This window comes from Theropithecus gelada, chromosome 8 (genome assembly GCF_003255815.1).
Source record: "Theropithecus gelada isolate Dixy chromosome 8, Tgel_1.0, whole genome shotgun sequence".
NCBI lineage: Eukaryota > Metazoa > Chordata > Mammalia > Primates > Cercopithecidae > Theropithecus > Theropithecus gelada.
The window spans coordinates 49,733,282-49,752,809 of NC_037676.1; the positions used below are offsets into that span (position 1 = coordinate 49,733,282).

The following is a 19,528-nucleotide window of genomic DNA, read 5'->3' on the forward strand; positions in this document are numbered from 1 at the left end:
CCATCATTCTTGAAAGGAGTTTTGCTGATACACTTCTGAGATGGCTTTCAGAATTCTGAAAATATTCCACTGTCTTCTGGCTTCATTCATTGTTCTTTAGAAGGTTGATTTAAGTCAAATTTGTATTCTTTTGCAGATGTACTGTCTTCTAAATCTCACTGTGTATGCTTTGAAAATCTTATTTGTGTGCTTCTTGCTTTTAACAGCTCATAGTCTTTGGTATTCTCTAGTTTCATTATGGTGAGTTTATTAGTTGGATTTCCATTTAGTTGTACTGCTTGGTATTTGTTTGGGGTTTTTTCCCCCGATTTGTTTTTGTTTTTGAGACAGGGTCTTACTGTGTTGCCCAGGCTGGAGTGCAGTGACATGATCACAGCTCACTTAAGCTTCAACTTCCTGGGCTGAAGTGATCCTCCCACCTCAGCCCCTAAAGTAGTTGGGACTATGGGTGTGCGCCATCACACCCAGCTAACTTTTTTTAAAATTTTTCCTAGAGACAAGATCTCACTACATTGTCAAGGCTGGTCTTGAGCCCCTCAGTTCAAGTAATCCTCCCACCTCAACCTACCAAAGTGCTGGGATTATAGGTGTGAGCCACTGTGGCCAGTTTACTTGGTATTTGTTTTTCTTCCTGTATCTTAGATCAGGTGGGAAAAATTCTCAGTCACTATAAATTTACATATTATTGCTTCCCCTCCTCTGTCTTGTTTTACTGAAATTCCTATTAGACATGTTAGACCTTCTCACTGTCCTCTGTATTTCTGCACCTTCTCTCATGTTTTTTTCCTCTCACTTCTCAAGCTATATTCTGAGTAATTTATTCAGATTTATACCTCAGATCTCATATATACACTCTTCAGATGCATATAGCCATTTGTTACACCTACTCAATGAATATTTTTATTTCAGTAAATGTAGCTTTCCTTTTTGAAAGTGTGATTTCATCCTTCTTCAAATCTATCAAGTCATTTTATGAGTTTCTTGTCTCCTATTCATATTTTGGGGACTTTTTACCTCTTTAAAACAGTTATTCTATATTTTCTATCCATTAATTCTAATATCTCAAGTTCCCAGCAGGTCTAATGTTACTTCTTTTGACTGTTCCCACATGATGGTTTGTTTCTGAGTGTTTGATTTTTATTTGAGCACATCTTTGTTTGGCCTTTACTCCATGGTGAACTAGCAATCCAAGTAAAGGTGCTATTTTTCAGACAGGATATATTTTTGCTTCTCTTGCAAACCAGCTGGCCCTGTGGGCCTGGGAGACTTCATCAAGGAGTCTACAGTTCTTGACCCTCTTGCCAAGGCAGCACTTAAGGCTCCTGACTTCATCTGTTCTCCTCCAACATGTATTTTTTTCACATTCTTATCTTTAGAATAGTTTTTATGTCTATTTTGTGATGTTATTTACTGACTATAATTTCTTCAGCCTCCATGAAATGTTTTCTGAGAATGTGTCATTTTTTGATAAATTTCATTTACTTCAGTTATAAAACGAAAGGATTGGAAATTCAGTCATAAATAGGCTTTCATGAATAACACCATCTAAACTTAAAAACTAGGGGGAATCCCATCATGTCCCTGGCTGTCCATTATGGCTGTGTTGCTGCAAGCTGGAACACCAGGTTTTATCCTGCTGGGGTATGCATGTCTCTAAATGTGTACTGTCTCAGAGAAAGCCTCATATTGTTGTTCTCACCGTAATGTTATCCTGCAGCTTTTCTCAGTATTGAGCATCCACACAAAACAAATATTTCTTTCATGGGAAACGGTAAAAATGGGAAAAGGACACTCTGTTTCTAGGTAATATATTTGGTTTAAGAGAATGGTCATCTTGATGTACTTTTCAGCCATATTTGGCTTAGGTTTTAGTTTCATGCCTGTGGATGGTGGTTCAAACACCTGCATGCACACATACAGAAAGAATGTCTTGAATTCAACTTTTTTTTTATCCTGACTCACCCATTTAGGAAGATGACTACAGTGAATTTCTTTTTTTTTTTTCCCCCTTGGTTTTTCTTTAATTTATTTAAATTATATTGGCCAGTCATAGCAGTATATAGTGGCTTTCTAATGAAGAAGAAGAGGGAAATCTTGATCTCTGCATTAATCCAAACTGCCTCCTCAAAGAACAAATGTGAATGGTTTTTTACAGACCCTGCCTTCTGGTACAAGATGCCTGTGGAATGTTCGGTGAAGTGCACTTAGAGTTCACCATGTCGAAGGCAAGACAGTTGGAAGGGAAGTCTTGCAGCCTGGTGGGAATGAAGGTTCTACAGAAAGCCACCAGAGGAAGGTGAGAACGTGCCAGAATGGCATCCAGTTTGCTACAATTGTTGGTTCTTTTTATTAGTCTTTTGTCTCTAATTTTATTTTTAAAGGCAGTAAACCAGGATCCTAGAGTTTGCCCATAAAACAAGGCCAGAAGTTGAGTGGAACCTATAAAGTATCTTTAGGGGAAGAATTGTAATTGAGAACAAAAAGAATTAGGCAGGTTTCATGATTCATAATTTTATTAAAAGAAGATTAAAATGTTATATATGTGTTTCAATTATGAAGATTTGTCTTTTGTGTGTTTTCTTCACTATAACAATAAAGCATCTTTGGGTGGTAAGTATAAATGAAAACCTAATTTAGTGAAAAAACATTTTGTGAGCTTTAAGCAAAATTCTTAAGTTGTCATGTCTTTGCACTTTCCAAAATAAGCAAGCATTGTTCTCTGCCAGGTTTCATGGCACCTCGCCCTAAAATGTTGTTTTTGATAGGCAGAGGTGGAGTGTTACAAAGATCTGGCCTATCTGTGCCTGTTACAGCTCCAGTAATCATTCTAATCTATGAATTAGGGGGAAAAAAAAAAAGAAACATTTTTAATGGAACTACCCAGTCATATAGTGAATTGGGGTTTTTCTCAATCTTCTTATTACATCTCTTTCTTTAAGTAGTGTGTTATTTTAGCTCTCTTGTTGATGTTTTGTTTAATTATAGAACATCTGAGCTATAACTGTATTGGAGGGGGGAAAAAGTCCCATTCTGAGTGTATGATATTCTGCTTTTGGAGCATTTATTGATAGTATCCTTGGTAGTTTGCATCATGACCACTCTGGCTATGGCCATTCTAAATGGTGAGTGTTTAGTGAGCATTTCCTTGACTGACCTCAGTAGGCATTTAGCTCTCCTACAGGCCTTGAGTCCTGGCATACCATACTGCTGAGTGACAGGTCTGCCCAAGAGCTTGTTTTCCTGGGAGACATATCCCCTGTAAGCCCTGAGTAGATAAGAGCACATTTTTATTGATCTGTATAGCTATGTTTTGTGTTTTTTTGTTTTGGTTTGGTTTGGTTTTTGGTTTGTTGTGTGTTTGTTTGTTTGTTTTGGAGACAGAGTTTCGCTCTTGTTACCCAGGCTGGAGTGCAATGGTGCCATCTTGGCTCACTGCAACTTCCGCCTCCCAGATTCAAGCAATTCTCCTACCTCAGCCTCCCAAGTAGCTGGGATTACAGGCGCCTGCCACCACACCCGGCTAATTTTTTGTATTTAGTAGAGATGGGATTTCACCATGTTGGTCAGGCTAGTCTCAAACTCCAGATCTCAGGTGATCCACCCACCTCAGCCTCCCAAAGTGCTGGGATTACAGGCGTGAGGTTCCACGCCCGGCCAGCTATATTTTATAATAAATACTTCCTCTTGTTTTAAACAGGCAGCTGTATTATAATTTAATTGCATTATGTGTTTGGGGAATGCGATTCATCCAGATATTTGAAAAGCAGTCTAGATACGAGAAAAGCTTGGTTGGGTCACATGAGTCTTAACCTTATTAAGACTGAACCTTATTTTAGTCCTCATTAGAATATTCATTGTAGGCCAGGCGCAGTGGCTCCCAACACTTTGGGAAGCCGAGGCAGGCTGATCACTTAAGGCCAGGAGTTTGAGACCAGCCTAGCCAACATGGCAAAACCCTGTCTCTACTAAAAATAAAAATAAAAAATTAGCTGGGTATAGTGGCACATGCCTGTAGTCCCAGCTACTTAGGCTGAGGCACGAGAATTGCTTGAACCCTAGAGGCAGAGGTTGCAGTGAGCTGAGATTGCACCACTGCACTCCAGCCTGGGTGACAGAGCGACACTCTGTCTCAAAAAGAAAAAAATATTCATTGTAAACATTTCAGACTCACAAGCATCTGAAGACTAAGTGTAGTTATGGTAACCATCAGGGCCGTTTAGAGGGGAGGGCTCTTTCACTCGGCTGCCACCCACCCAAGCCTGGCAAGGACATGAGGGGGCTCCCACCACAGGATGTTCCAGCTGTGCTCCAGGCCAGAGGCAGCTGTTCTGGCTGGAGACTGCAGGACGTAGCATCTTACGGAAATACTGCTGGGGAAGGACGCAGCCAGACAGGACCTGGGAATCTTTGTCTCTCTAAAGGTCCTGTTCTTTCACCATTCTTCTTTATAGCCATACATGTACCTAACATTTAATCTAGTTTTTGTGGTTGGCACTAGAAGCCTAACCATCTATAACATTTACATGGGAAATGTTTTTTCCATGGGAAATGCATTGAGTATTCCAACAAATTCATTTACTGATAAACTTTTGAACCTCCTTCCTTGTTAAAGTTGGTGACTAGTATTTGATGCTTTTTTAGATACAGATTAATTATTTTATATATTTAATTATATTTTGCCATGCAAAACATCCAAATAAATGTTTAGATTGTTTTCTTGTTCTTTTGGAAGCTATATTTCTTCAAAACAAATTATTAAATCGTTTTGGAATGCGGGATGTTATAATTGCTTATTAGTGACATCATCCATCCGTGGCCCAGTAAACACAACATTGTCTCTCTTTTTTTTCCCCCAAATTATTGTGTTTCATAGCAACTGTCGTAAACTTTAACAAAATACACTTCTCATAAACCTTAACAAAATATACTTCCCCAAATTCAAGCTAAAATGATTAATTTTATAATTTCAGTATCTAATACAGAAAATAACCTTTTCCCAATTGGAAGATAGTTGTATATTTGGGCTAAGTCACAGAGCCTCTTAGATCTGGCCTACCAGATCTAAATTTCATCTGATCCACAGTTCTGGTGATGAAACATCACTCAGCCCTACCTGCTGTTGAGTGACTGTGTTGCAGGAGACTTTAGTCCAGAGGCTCGCAGAAAAACAGCAGCATAGCTTTTGTTTCTCTGACAGACTAATTTTTTGGATTTGAGTGTCTATGTCGACTGGTCAGAGGAAGAAGAGTCAGAAAAACAACCCGAGCTTCGGTTTAGAAACTGTACAGTTTTCACAACAGTGCCAGTCTGATATATGCTCACCACAGAACATGCAGCACAGCCTGTGCTTCCTTCCTCTCCAGGGCACTCCTGCTATTCCTCAGTGACTCTCTGCTAAGGGCCACCCTCCAGCCACCTCCCCGCCCACCACTGACCTCTGTCCTCCCAAGTAGCCTGTGCAGCACTTTAGTAGGCCAAACAAGCTGAGAAGTCACAGGGCTTTGGTGTCATAATTCTGTGTGTGAACTTTATTTTTTTATTGCTGTTTATTATATGCTTTTATTTGTATTTGCCAGGGCAATACTGAGAAAAAGAAAAGAAATTCCCTGAAATATGTTAACCTATCATAGGTATAGAAACTATAGCTAACAAATTCTTTTGGGGAGAGTGGGGAAAGGAGAACTCTTTCAGTTCAAAAATCTGATATTTATTTCCCAACTTGTTAAAACAACCACTGAGTCCAAAATACATTATCAATTTATAGGTACTATTTTCTGTAGGCCGCTTGAAGGGCCCTTTTACAGCAATGTACTGGAGAAGCTCTTACTGAAGAGCATTTTGTCAATACTCAGTGTCTACAGAGGGTGCTGTCTGGGTGTTGAGAATGACAAAGAAAGCAACTGACATGGTCTTTGACCTTGAATTGTGTCCCTTTCAACCCAAAACAGGACAGGTAGAAGTATTAGAGTAGTTGATGATTGAAATAACTAGACCTTAGCTGACTGATCCCAGAAGGTTTCATGAAAGAAATGAGAACAAAAGCTTTAAACATCTTGATCTAGCAGAAAGAAAAGTGTCTCTAAATTGGTGAGATGTTATCTGTGAATACAAATATAGGATTTAGAGAGAGAGAGATGCAAAAGGGGAAGTAAGAGGGTTTATTCAAGAGAGATTATGACTGGGTGCAGTGGCTCATGCCTGTAACTTAGCACTTTGGGAGGCAAAGGTGGGCAGATCGCTTGAGCTCAGGAGTTTGAGACCAGCCAGGGCAACATAGTGAGACCTTCACCTCAAAAAAATAAATAAATAAATAAATAAATAAATAAGATAATTCACTCACTTATTCAGTAAATATTATTTAGTCCCTATTTGTACTATGCTCCCAGCTAGTTGCCATGGCACTGAGCTGTGTGCAAGATTTGGGGGATTTATCCCAAACCAGAATATACTGAGGTATAAAGTCTGCAAGATAAAGCCTAAATCCTATTATTAGGGATTTTGCATTGGTTCTGGAGAAATGAGGTTCAATATGAGTTTCTGAGTGAAGAAGAGAAGAGGTCATAAACACAAAAATGAAGTAAGACTATCTTTACTCCTGTACCTACAATAGATGGGAAATTGAGGGAGAGATTGGGATAGGGCCACAAGGCTGGAAACTTTTCCCACAGTTGAAGGAAGGAGAACAGAGAAGTGATACATAGGGAGCTCTCAGGAGCTGTGGCACATGCCAGGAGCACAAAACAGCTCGCTTCCTCTACACTTAGAGCAGTGTAGGAGCCAAGGGGAGACTCAGAAGGATAGCTGGTGATGTGGCACCACCTGGCAAGCACCCACACAGGGAGCGGAGGCTCAGAGCACCCACCTTGGAGGGGGTGCAGAGGGTGGGGTAGGATGTAGGAGCTCTGGAGAGAATGGGAAAGGCATGGGCTAAGGGCTAAAATGGAAAGGGAGGGCAAGCTCCCAGGCCCACATAGCCATTTCATCCCCTGCGGAGTGAGGACAAGGCGAGGACTGCTGCCCTGGTCAGCTTCCATGAAAAGGTGAGGGGAGGAAGTGCATTTCAGAGAATGAGCCAATGAGAAGCTATTGTCTAAACACGAACTTCCATTTTTATGGCAGCAGATTAAGTGGTGATAAGCTTTATATCAGAAGCCAAGCTCAGTCAGCATGCTCAGAAATTAACCAATCCGAGTCAGGATAGAAAGTTCCTTTGTAGCCCCCAGTGGGATTCCCAGTCCACTGCCCTGCTAGCCTGTGCACTAGTTTCCTGGGCTTTATTTAAGCCCCTTTTCCCTCACAGGCCAGTCTCATGCTGTACCCTCATTAAGGGCCCAGCACTGCCTCACTTGCCTCGTGCTGCAACCACCACCAGGATGCCCTCTCCTCTCCACCAGCGCCATGGAGGTAAGCTTGCAGCTCACTCTGGTGCCTGTGCCTAGGACTGTGTGGGATGTCTGCTGGCCTGTGGCCCAACACAGACGCATGTTTTAATGTCAGTGAGTGATGTCACTGGTATAGGTTTGAGTGTGCCCCTTTTTTTGATGAATAATATGAGAACATCATGACATTCATATGAGGAGTCCTCCAGTGCATCATAGATGCATCATACAAGGGCTGCTGTCCAGTGCTGGCCTGTGCCACGTGCCTACCTTCCCCCACCCCCTCCAGTGCTGGCCTGTGCCAGGTGCCCACCTTTCCCATCCCCTCCAGCGCTGGCCTGTGCCAGGTGCCCACCTTTCCCCACTCCAGTGCTGCCTGCGCCATGTGCCTGCCTGCCTCCATCCCCTCCAGTGGTGGCCTGTGCCATGCTCTGGGCCACTGGTCTCTGAGTCTAATGGACCTATGATGGCTTCATCATCAGTACAACTGTTCCTTGTAGGGTGTCTACACGTAGACAGTCAGTGAAGGTGTGTCAGTTGCGTGCCCAGCCACCATATTTCACACTTGCCTGGTGGTTGGTAGGCTCCCTCAGGGCAGGTGCTGTTTCTCATTTACCATTATATTTTCTGTAGATAGCAGAATTTCTGACACATGATAAGCAAACAGTTTTTATTTGTGGGATGCACATTAGGTGTTTTCTTGGGTTAATCTTAGAACTTTTGTCAGCAAGATTTAAATGTGTATTTTTATACTTCATAATTATTGGAGCTCAATTACAGCAGTAAGGGTGGTGACCCATTTGGTGCCAGGGTCTGTGTGCGGTGCAGGTGACAACCACACTAGCCATGTGCCTGTGGACACAGACCCTCGGTGTCCTCACTAATTTAAGGGAAAGTGAACATGGGCATTCAGTGAAAGCACTTTATCACGGATGGCAAGAGTGTGAGTGTTCATTATGAATTTTTCACAGAAAAAAAGTTGTATGCATTGCACTTTCCCTTTTCCTTTTAGTCTTCACAAAAGTCAGTTACAGAGGAGGAGGCTCAGCGTCTACCCGGTCTTACAGAAGAGGGCCTGAGACAGAGGTAGGGTGACTGGCCCAGGGTCCACCAGCCAGCCCAGCTGTGACTAGGCAGGATGCTGGGGTCTTCAGTCTCCCACAGAGCCCATCACGTTCCATCTAGCTGAGTGAAATTGGGATACACCAAAGTGCTGGAGAGGGAACCCTTAAGAATCATTCCACATGAGTTTACCGGGCTGGGTTATTTATTGGAGAATCATTTCAGAGGCTCCTTCAACAGGAAATATGTAGTGGTAAGAGCTCTCCTTGGGTAAGAAACTTCAATAGTAATTTACTTCCTTTGATTTTCCTTCTTCAAAAAGGCCACCCTTTTAAAAAGCCACACACTTCCCTTGGGGTTTGAGGTCCAGAATCTCTTTAATTGCTATGCTTAGAAACCCTGCTTCAAAGGACATTTTTAAGAATTCTTTCATGATTTTGAAAAATAAAATTGTTCCTGTGACTTCACCAGAGTGTCTGAAAGGAAAATAAAGTATCACTTAAGAGAGAGTGCTGGGCCGGGCGCAGTGGCTCACACCTGTAATCTCAGCACTTTGGGAGGCCGAGAGGCAGATCACCTGAGGTCAGGAGTTTCTGGCCAGGCAGGCGTGCCATGTAGTGGTGTGCACCCGTAATCCCAGCTACTTGGGAGGCTGAGGTAGGCGAATCACTTGGACCAGGAGGCGGAGGTTGCAGTGAGCCAATATCATGCCATTGCGCTCCAGCCTGGGTGAAAGAGCAAGACTCCATCTCAAAAAAAAGAAAAGAGAAAGAGAGAGAGAGAATGCGAATCTTGAGACCAGGACTGCTCAGAGCAGCAGCAGTAGACACTTTCTACCTGAGCAGCATGCTGTTACTTCAAGCCCTTCATCAGTTTAGAAGTGTGTTTTGTGTTTTCCCTATAGTTTGTTTTCTTTCTGCCAAATGTTACCTCCCACTAGGATTTTAAGTCTAAATTAAACTTTACTGTCCTTTAAGACTGGGGTTTTTTTGACCAATATTTACCTATTGTGAAGTATCTCTTTGTAAAGTCTTCTGCTAAAATAATGCATTCTAAGCATCCAGATTGCAATTTTTTTATTTTAAACGTAGAGCATTTTAGAAGGTAAAGTAAGCTCTACAAAACATTTTCTTTGGATTGGTTACATTTTAGGAAGATGAAGTCTGTTTTTCTGATTTTTGTTTAATCGCTTATTTCTGAGTGCCTTTGTTGTTACTATAAACTGACAATCATTTTTACTAGTGAGTCTAATCGAAGATTAATAGAGATCGTGACTTATTTTTATTTTAAAGGAAATATATTTTTTAAATCTAAAGTCCTAGTCCCAAGTCACACATGTCATTATTAGAATTTATAACTCTCTAAGGCTTCAACTGTTTCTTCACTTCCTTATATATTTGGTTGCTTTACTTTGAACACATTAATTGATTCTTATACAAAGAGTCTTTATCTTAATAACTTAATCTGCTTAAAATAATTTTGATAATGTATATTTTGCACAAGAACAATGAGGAAAATCAGAAGTTGAAAAGTTGAATCTTTCATTTACAAAGACTTATTTTCTCATTAGAATAATAAAGGAATATGTAGAAATACAGTAAACTGAGCAATATTATACTTCTAAGCTTTAGTTTCTTCATTTTCATTAGCAGCTAAGCAGTCATGAATCTTCAGTGATTTAATTAAGGAGGGAAAAAAGGAGGAATTTATATGCTTAGGTCAGAAGAATATGGGATATAGCATCAATAATAAAATTGAAAGGGATACAATTAAACCAAGCTGGTCGTTGTCCTGAAACATCACCCCAATGCAAACAGAGCAGTAGAACTGGAAGTAAAGGAAGGAAACATTTTTTAAGAGAAGACATGAAATGGGCCATAAAATAGGTTTTTATTACATCCAAAGTGAACTAACTAAAAGGAGCATGCTACAACATGGATGGACCTCAAAAACATGATGCTAAGTCCAAAAAAAAAACAGACACAAAAGGTCTCATGCCTTGTGACTCCCTTATTGTGAAATGTCCAGACCAGGCAAATCTATGGAGACAGCAGATGGGCTGCCAGGGTCTGAGAAGAGAGGAAATGGGAGTGACTGCTAATGGGGATGGGGTCTACTTTGGGATATGGAAATATTCTGCAATTAAATAGAGGTAGTGTGTGCACAACATTCTGAATGTACTAAATACCACTAAATTGCATACTTTAAAATGACTAATTTTATGAAGTTTTAATTTACTTTAATTATTTTCTTACTATAATTTTATATTAATTTTACCTCAAGTTTAAAAAAGAAAAATGAACTGAATGTCTAGAAAGTGCTTATGCTCTTATGAAAATAACTACAGATATTTCATAAGTTCAGTTGGAAAAGAATAGTGTCTCAATGGAACTTCTGGGCATAATTCCACATATATCAAAAAGGTATAACATAAGGAATAGGGGCTCAAAAAGGAAATGCCAGTTATTATTAACCTTGGCCAGTAAGGCTATTTTGGGGAAATAAGAATATGGATTTGTTTATTAAAATAGGCACCCCTCTAAACCAGCCATCACTTTTGTCTTTCAGTGGAAGATCTCTTATCCTTAAGATAAGAATCCTGATTTTATGTCTACTCTATGTAATCTACTTTCACTATCAATGAGAGTGAAAATCAAGAGTGATTAAAGCATGCAAAGGGAAGACAAGGGACTGTGATCAGGCTTGGAACACCCATCTGTTTGATCACAGGAAGGAGGATGGATGAGAACCACAAACCATCTGAGAGATTCTGTTTGAACTGTGTAGGCTAAGCATTAACCATTCCCAGCATTCCTGCCCTGAGTACCTACCCTTCTACTACTGAAGCTAAAACTATTTAAAACTGTTGGACTGTACTTACCACTACTCAACAAAAATAAGTTCACCTTATTGTCAATTAGATAAAAGTTCTGCTTTGACTACAGTCTTTTGTATGTTGCTATGGCTTCACTTACTCATTTAACAACAGCATGGGCATGTGAATTCATAGCTCCTGCCCTCAAGGCATTTACACTCCAGAGAGCAGCAGGTTAATAACACTTTTGCTGGAGTGGGTGAACATCCCCTTCATCTGCTTTCGTCAGCAGGGGAGGAGCCCTTTGGCTAGGACTCATAGGTTCGAGTTTCTAGGCAGAGGCCCGTGGGAAAGCACTCAGAGTAAAATGACCTTACCCTCCACCCATAAACTTATTTTTCCAGTACAAGTTGAGCATCCCTTTTCTGAAATGCTTAGGACTACGAGTGTTTCAAATTTCCAATTTTTATGAATTTTGAAATATGTGCATTATACTTACTGGTTGAGCATCCCTAATGGGAAAATATGAAATCCAAAATACTCCAAAGAGCATTTCCTTTGAGTGTCACATCAGTGCCCAAAAAGTTTTGAATTTCAGATTAGGGATACTCAATTTGGTGAGACCATCTTTTGACCAAAAATAGGCTGCTGTTCAGGGCCAAGTGTTATTTTTGTATCCTCTATAGCAGTTAGCACAGTGTTCAGTAAAACCCAATTTGGCCAGGCATAGTGACTCACACCTGTAATTCCAGCACTTTGGGTAGCTGAGGCAGGCGGATCACGAGGTCAGGAGATCGAGGCCATCCTGGGTAACACGATGAAACCCTGTCTATACTAAAAGTACAAAAAATTAGCTGGGCATAGTGACGCATGCCTATAGTCCCAGCTACTCGGGAGGCTGAGGTAGGAAGAATTACTTGAACCCAGGAAGCAGAGGTTGCAGTGAGCCAAGATCACACCACTGCACTCCAGCCTGGGTGACAGAACAAGACTCCGTCTCAAAAAAAAAAAAAAAATCCTGATTAATAAATGATGAAATCTGAACCTAACAAACTGTTAAAAGTTTTTCTTGGCTATAAAAACAAATTTTTTAGAAGTGTTCTCAAAAGTGACTTTATTCTTCCTCCCTCACTCCACTACCTACTCCCACATGACCAAGGGACACAGTATAACCAAGTTAGCTCTGAATTATTTGACTGTGTGGGCCAGGCTTACTCAAGGGAACTTGCTGGTTTAAAAAAAAAAAAAAAACTTCTAGGAGCGCCCTGATCACTGAGGGGAGACAGCTGTGATTCGGCACTGATTCACAGCTCTGGTTTTAGAATCCATATATCTTGGTTAATACATTGGTTCTTAAATTTGCTGGTTGATTGGTACTAATCCCATCCTTAGTTTATCAACAAGGATAAATCTACTTCCGAAAGTTGTTAGGAGAATTTAATGAGATCACGTTCATAGAAGTACCTTGTGCAGTGTAAACCAGCATGTAAGAAGTTGCTTTTCCCTTCTTCCTCAGACTTTTTCTTTCTACTTAACTGAAAAAGTAGAAATCCAGCCAGCACTGACTCAAGACTTTGTTGTCTTGTTTTTACAAACAAAATGGGTAGAAGAAAGAAATCAGAAGTAATTTAGAAACATGATACAGTTTGAAAGTGCTCCATGTTTTTCCCAAGAAAGAATATAAATCATCCAGTTGGACATTGCTAGGCATTGTCAATAACCCAATAGTGGGAAAGAATGGATAATGAAGCCAGTGGGATTTGTACAGAGAGATTTAGTTTAAAACAGGGATAAAAGAAACCAAGTGGGCCGTATGCGGTGGCTTATGCCTATAATCCCAGCGCTTTGAGAGGCCGAGGCAGGTGAATCACCTGAGGTCAGAGATTCAAGACCAGCCTGGCCAACGTGGTGAAACCCCGTCTCTACTGAAAATACAAAAAATTAGCCGGGCGTGGTGGCAGGCACCTGTAATCACAGCTACTTGGGAGGGTGAGGCAGGAGAATCGCTTAAACTCTGGAGGCAGAGGTTGCAGTGAGCCAAGATCGCACCATTGCACTCCAACCTGGGCAACAAGAGTGAAACTCTGTCTCAAAAAAAGAAACAAAACAAAACAAAACAAATGGAAGATCAGCTGATATGACAGCATAAAAACATACCACTTATCCCTCCAGGTTAGTAATTTAACTAGTTACCTTATAGCATAGTAAGTCTAGAATTCAGTAAATGGGCAGGGTTTTGTTTTATTCTTTTTTTAATCATTTCTTCTCTTAAAAATATTTCCCCCACCCTACCCCTCACTGTCCTTCCTACCACAGAAATCATAATCATCTACCAGTAGGAGGTCAGTGATTTTATTTTCTTTATTTTTTTGAGACAGAGTCTCACTCTGTTGCCCAGGCTAGAGTGCAGTGGTGGAGGCCAGTGGTTTTAAGACTTTCGGTTTTTGTTTTTCTTTTTTTTTTTTTTTTTTTTTTGATCTCTGCTCACTGCAACCTCCACCTCCCGGGTTCAAGCGATTTTCCTGCCTCAGCCTCCTGAATATCTGGGACTACAGGTGCACACCACCACACTCAGCTAATTTTTGTATTTTTATTAGAAACGGGGTTTCACCATGTTGGCCAGTATGGTCTTGATCTCTTGACCTCGTGATCCGCCCACTTCAGCCTCCCAAAGTGCTGGGATAACAGGTGTGAGCCACCGCACCTGGCCCTGTTTTTCTTTAATATAAATATGTTTAGGCACGATGGCTCATACCTGTAATCCCAGCACTTTGGGAGGCCAAGGCAAGAGGATCACTTGGGCACAGGAGTTCAAGGCCAGCCTAGGTAACATCTCGAGACCTGTCTATATACAAGGAAAGGGAGGGAGGGAAGGAAGGGAGGAGGAGAGAGAAGGGAAGGGGAAGGAGAAGCTTATAAAACAAATTATGTGAAGTTGTTTGTTCTGGAAGGTGGATGAGTTGGGCCACCATGGCTCCCCACCCAGCTCCTTAGGAGTCCAGCAACATAGTCTGAAAGCATCTGTTGTGGATTAATTGCTCATAAAAACATTTCGCATATTCCATAGTTGTTCTTCTTTCTTCCTCTCGGGTTAATAGCTTGCGGCAGTACTTGCTATCATGGGGACACTGGGTAGCAGTATGATTCAGAAGCAGAATAGAAATGTTCCTGTATTAATCTCAAATTAAAAATCCAAATACTTACTTTAAATATGCTATTATTAGCTGAATTCTCAAAATTGGAAAATCTTACAGGTTTGAATTTTGGAAAAAACACTTAAATCTTTATAATTTACCAAGAAAATCTCTCTGTTAATATGGGATGCTGAAAATGGAAAGAAAAGAAAGCTTGAGTTTCACTAGAGTCACTCTATTTTTTTCATTTTACCTTCAAACTAGGTAATAAATTAGATCATGGTATTTATTTTTTAGATAAGACCCCGAAGTTCACTGACATTAAGTAATTTGGATCCCTGTATGTGAGATGGGTCTCAAGACAGGTCCACCAAATTCCAAAGTCTGATTTTCGGTACTACAGCTGACATTTAATTACTTCCAGTTTTAGGAGAATTCATTTCTATAAATTTCTCGTTTGTTTTATAGTTATAACCCCTGGCCCTCAAAACAAAAATCTGATTATTTCTTGTCAGTGATGTTGATATTAATTTAGATTCTTGGTATTTTCCACTGTTTTTGTTAAACAACAGCAATAAACTATACTAGGATTGTCTTGAGTAACCAGGAAGAGTATTAAATCCATAGTAAATAATTACACTGCCTGCTTTTGGTTTAGTTAGTGTTTTTTTTTTTTTTTTCCGTTTACTTAGATACTTATTAACAAAACTAATCAGCTGTTAAAAAAGGTTAGTGCAAAAGTAATTGCGGTTTTTATCATTACTTTTAATATCATTACTTTTAGTTTTCATTACTGTTAAATGAAAGCAAGATAATTTACTTCTCTTTCTCAAGACACCAACAACAGGGTGGGTTGTGATGAAGCCGTTGAACGTGGACCATACATTTGTAAAAGGCCTCAGATTAGGGCTTTCAGTATGATCCGTAAATGCAATAGTAATATAGCCACTGCTTTTGTTGGTTGTTGCTGTTCACATAACTAACATAAATTATAACAATTTAATAATCTCTCTTTTACCTTTTACCCACTGGATATTTACCCCAGTAAGTAATCTTTCACATCTTTCTCCATGAATGTAGACATATCTGTAAACAAAAAGATATGGTTTGCCTTTTTCACTTAATTTCACCAGGATGTCCCTCTCCTGATAGATATTCAGGTTGTTTCTGGTTTTTAACACTTCAAAGCAGTGCTGCAACACACTTCCTTGTGTATCTCTGTCTGTATCTCCTTTATTTATTGAGCTTATATTTTAACCTTCTTTACTGTGAAATATAACAAGCATATGAACAATGGCATAATTGTGGATTGTAACAAATAATAAGTGAATAAATAAAGCTCACTCACGAACCCACCACTGTAATTCAATAAACATGGCGGGTATCCAAAAGCCACCTGCTGCCCCCACCCTGATCCTAAAGATCTTCACACTTCTGAAATTTCTTCCATGTGGTTCTTTGCAGTTATACTACTTTTTATACATAAAAAATATATTTAGGCTGGGCACGGTGTCTCACGCCTATAATTCCAGCACTTCAGGAGGCCAAGACAGGAGGATCACTTGAGGCCAGGAGTTCGAGACCAGCCTGGGCATCATAGGCCTTATCTCTACAAAAAATAAAAAACTACTCTAGGGAAAACAGAAGAACCCTCCTGATTCTCTACTATGTACCCACAAACATTTTTTTAAAAAGAATTCATTCTAAACAAATAAAAAAATAAAAAATAAAAAACTGGCCGAGTTTGATGGTGCACACTTGTAGTCCTAGCTACTTGGGCGGCTGAGGTGGGAGAATCACTGGGTGACAGATTGAGATCTGGCTATCAAAAAAAAAAAAAGCGTGTATGTGTGCGCATATAGGTTTACCTGTTTTTGAACTTTATGGAAACAGCATCATGCTTGCGCATTCTTTGTGTTTTGCTTTTTTTGCTCACTAGAGATGCCGCAGCCCCAGATGCACACAAAAGGACCCTGGTGTGGGGGCCCCTTACAGAGGAGGACTGGAGACAACATAGTGTTAAACCAATAACCTTGTAAGATTCATCTGTCTATTGCAGGTAGCTCCGGTTTATTCATTTTCACTCCATTTTATGCATTTACCACAATCTCTTTCTTCATGCAGTTGTTCTAGGCATTTCCGGTCACTGCTGGCAGGGGCAGGAGTCCCTGCTTTGTATCCCCTAGGCCACAGGTGTGCACATCATGGGGGTGGGGTGTTCCTAACCTTCAATGGATAATGCTAAACTGTCTTCCAGAAGCGGAGTTCAGCCTCCATTCCTATTAGCATAGTAGAGCTCCTGCTGCTCTGCTGTCTTTCCATTATTTGGTACACTTAGGTGTCCTCGTTATCTTTTTTCCCGACTGCTTTTTTTTCAGCCTGGTGGGTCTGTAGTGGAATTCACTGTGGTTTAAATTCCAGCTCCTGATTACTGCTGAGACTGAGAGCCTTTTGCTGTGTATTGCTGTTTGTGTTTCCACTTTGATGAAGTGCTGTTCAAGTCTTTTGTTTATTTTTCTTTTGGGGTTTTGAGCTTTATATATTTTGAGTAGTAGTCCTTCATTGGTTGTATATAATTTATGTGTTATAAGTGGCTTGTCTTTTTATCAGCAGAAGAACCGATTTTTGGAGGGGGAGCGGATAGCATTCCCAAAGTGGGACTGCGTGGCCAGAGTATGTAACTGGACTTGTTTTCATGACCCACAGGCAGGGCCCCAGGAAGCATTAAGTGTTTTTGAAATGGCTTCTGGACCCATAGCTCTCCCAGGTTGGTTGGGTTACTTTTAACCAGAACACTCCCAGCAGAGGCTATGGGTCTGTGTCTCCTTCAGGTAAAATGAGATTAACTTGAGCACCAAGGGAAACGGGAGTGTAAAAGTCAAGAGCTACCGTTTATCATAGGCCAGTTAGGCCTGTTTTGTGTGATCTTCAAAATAAGTCTCAGAAGCAGATATTATTTTACCCACTTCACAGATGAGGAGCTTGAAGCTCATCAGGAATAAAGATTTTACCCTGTGCCATACAACTGGAAAGTAGGAAAGTGGGGTTAAAGCTCACTTTCACATGGCTCCCAAGCAAATTCTGCATCCATTCTGGCAGCTTGAAGCATAGCATAGCTTCATGGTACTGGGCACCTTGCTGGGGAGGCATCGGTGGAACAGAGTCCCCACCAGATGTCTGACTGTGACACAAGCCACAGCCCCTTCCCCTCCGCAACTCTCTGTGACTGGGGGTGGCATGGGAGCTCTGATGAACCACACTCCAATGCCGGCCGTGGCACAGTGCAGGCTGCTTACTGATTAGGTTGAAGCCTGGTTGCTCCATAAAGGATATTTTGTTGTTTTCCTCTTCATTATTTGGCACGTCAATGTAAATTATTTTAATAGGACTCACAGTTTCAGTCTTTGAAGCATTATGAGGGGAAGCTACATGATGTGTGAATTCAAGGTAATAGGATGAATTGTAAGGAGACAAGGATTTTTGTTAAGTATCAGAGCACACTTGTAATATTTGGTTAAAAAAAAAACTTATGTGTCTATAAGAGATATGGGTTGACAGATTTTGTGTGGAAGTGTGGGTTTTTCCACCTCCACGCTGGTGAGTGCGTAGATCATGTGAGGCTTTTGGAATAATAAGTACCACCAGGACAGAAGAGAGAACTGTTTGCAGAGTTGCAGATAGCAACATGTTTCAGGAGCTCTTCATTTCCTGTGAAGTTGAGTGTGTGTGTGTGTGTGTGTGTGTGTGTGTAATTTCCTGATGAAGTAGAACAGAAGTGTGTAAAGAACATTTTTTTTAACAAAGTTTCTAAATTATACTACTTGATAATTTCATGTCCCCAATCTTGAGTCAAGAGTTGATTAGGAAGATTTTTTCTTTATATATATTATTAGTTTTATATTACACATATATATTATATATATATATATTATTTTTAATGCCCTGTCTTTAACAAAAGACATTTTTAAATATAACTAGCAGGCTGGACACGATGGCTCACGCCTGGAATCCCAGCACTTTGGGAGGCTGAGATGGGCACATCACTTGAGGCCAAAAGTTCAAGACCAGCCTTGCCAACATGGAGAAACTCCATCTCTACTAAAAATACAAAAATTAGCCAGGCATGGTGGCACATGCCTGTAGTTGCAGCTACTTTGGACGCTGAGGCAGGACAATCACTTGAACCCAGAAGGCAGAGGTTGCAGTGAGCCAAGATCGCACCATTGCACTCCAGCCTGGGTGACAAGACGAGATTCCGTCTCAAAAAATAAAAAAACTAGCAGATGTCCTGCAAAACGTGAGACATTCCAGAGTTACAAAGTTATCTTATATAATTATATAAATTTAAGCAGAGATTCAAAGGAATCATGCAAAGGGCTTAATTTCAGATGAGTGTTTTAATTTCCTTCTTTCAGTTTCTCCAGCTAGCTACGATCTGAAAAATATCTTGCTGGCCGGGTGCAGTGGCTCATGCCTGTAATCCCAGCACTTCTAGAGGCCGAGGAGAGCAGATTGCTTGAGGTCAGGAGTTTGAATCCATCCTGAGCGACATGGCAAAACCCCATCTCTGCTAAAAATACAAAAGTTAGCCCTATGTGGTAGTGCACTCCTGTAATCCCAGCTACTAGGAGCCCGAGACACAAGAATCACTTAAACCTGGGAGGCGGAGGTTGCGGTGAGCCAAGATTGTGCCACTGCACTGCAGCCTGGGCAACAGAGCAAGACTCCATCTCAAAAAAAAAAAAAAAAAAGAAAGAAAAAAGAAAAGAAAAAGAAAATTATCTTTCTGAAATTCAGTGAACTTGCTTTGGAAATGTTTCGTTAAGTTCCCACATCTATACAGTATTCATAGGATATTCTTAGCAGAGATAAATCTCTGGAGTCAGAATGCCTGATCAGATTCCTTCCTGGCTGTCCCACCACAGTGATTGAAGGGCTGCTCCAGGACACACCAGAAGTATTACTGAAATACTGCTTTATGGTGTGCATTTTACTGTTCCACAATATCTTACGTCATAGAAGAGGGTTTAAGTATGAAATTCACATGGCCACAGTTTTATACAGATGTGGAAACCCAAGGAAGTATTTTTCTTTGTATTCTAAGCCATGTTCTCCTGTGCTGCCACAAACCCTGGGCT

General features: G+C 40.6%; 1 protein-coding gene across 3 annotated transcripts in view; it reads left to right on the forward strand.

Moving 5' to 3' along the window:
• The window catches only part of SPIDR (scaffold protein involved in DNA repair), a 483,830-nt gene that overhangs the window by 416,377 nt on the left and 47,925 nt on the right, over positions 1-19,528 (forward strand). For all 3 annotated transcript variants that reach the window (XM_025393220.1, XM_025393221.1, XM_025393222.1), the window contains one exon: positions 2,156-2,296. In XM_025393220.1, the coding sequence (XP_025249005.1) occupies positions 2,156-2,296 (141 nt within the window). The remainder of the gene's footprint in view (positions 1-2,155; positions 2,297-19,528) is intronic.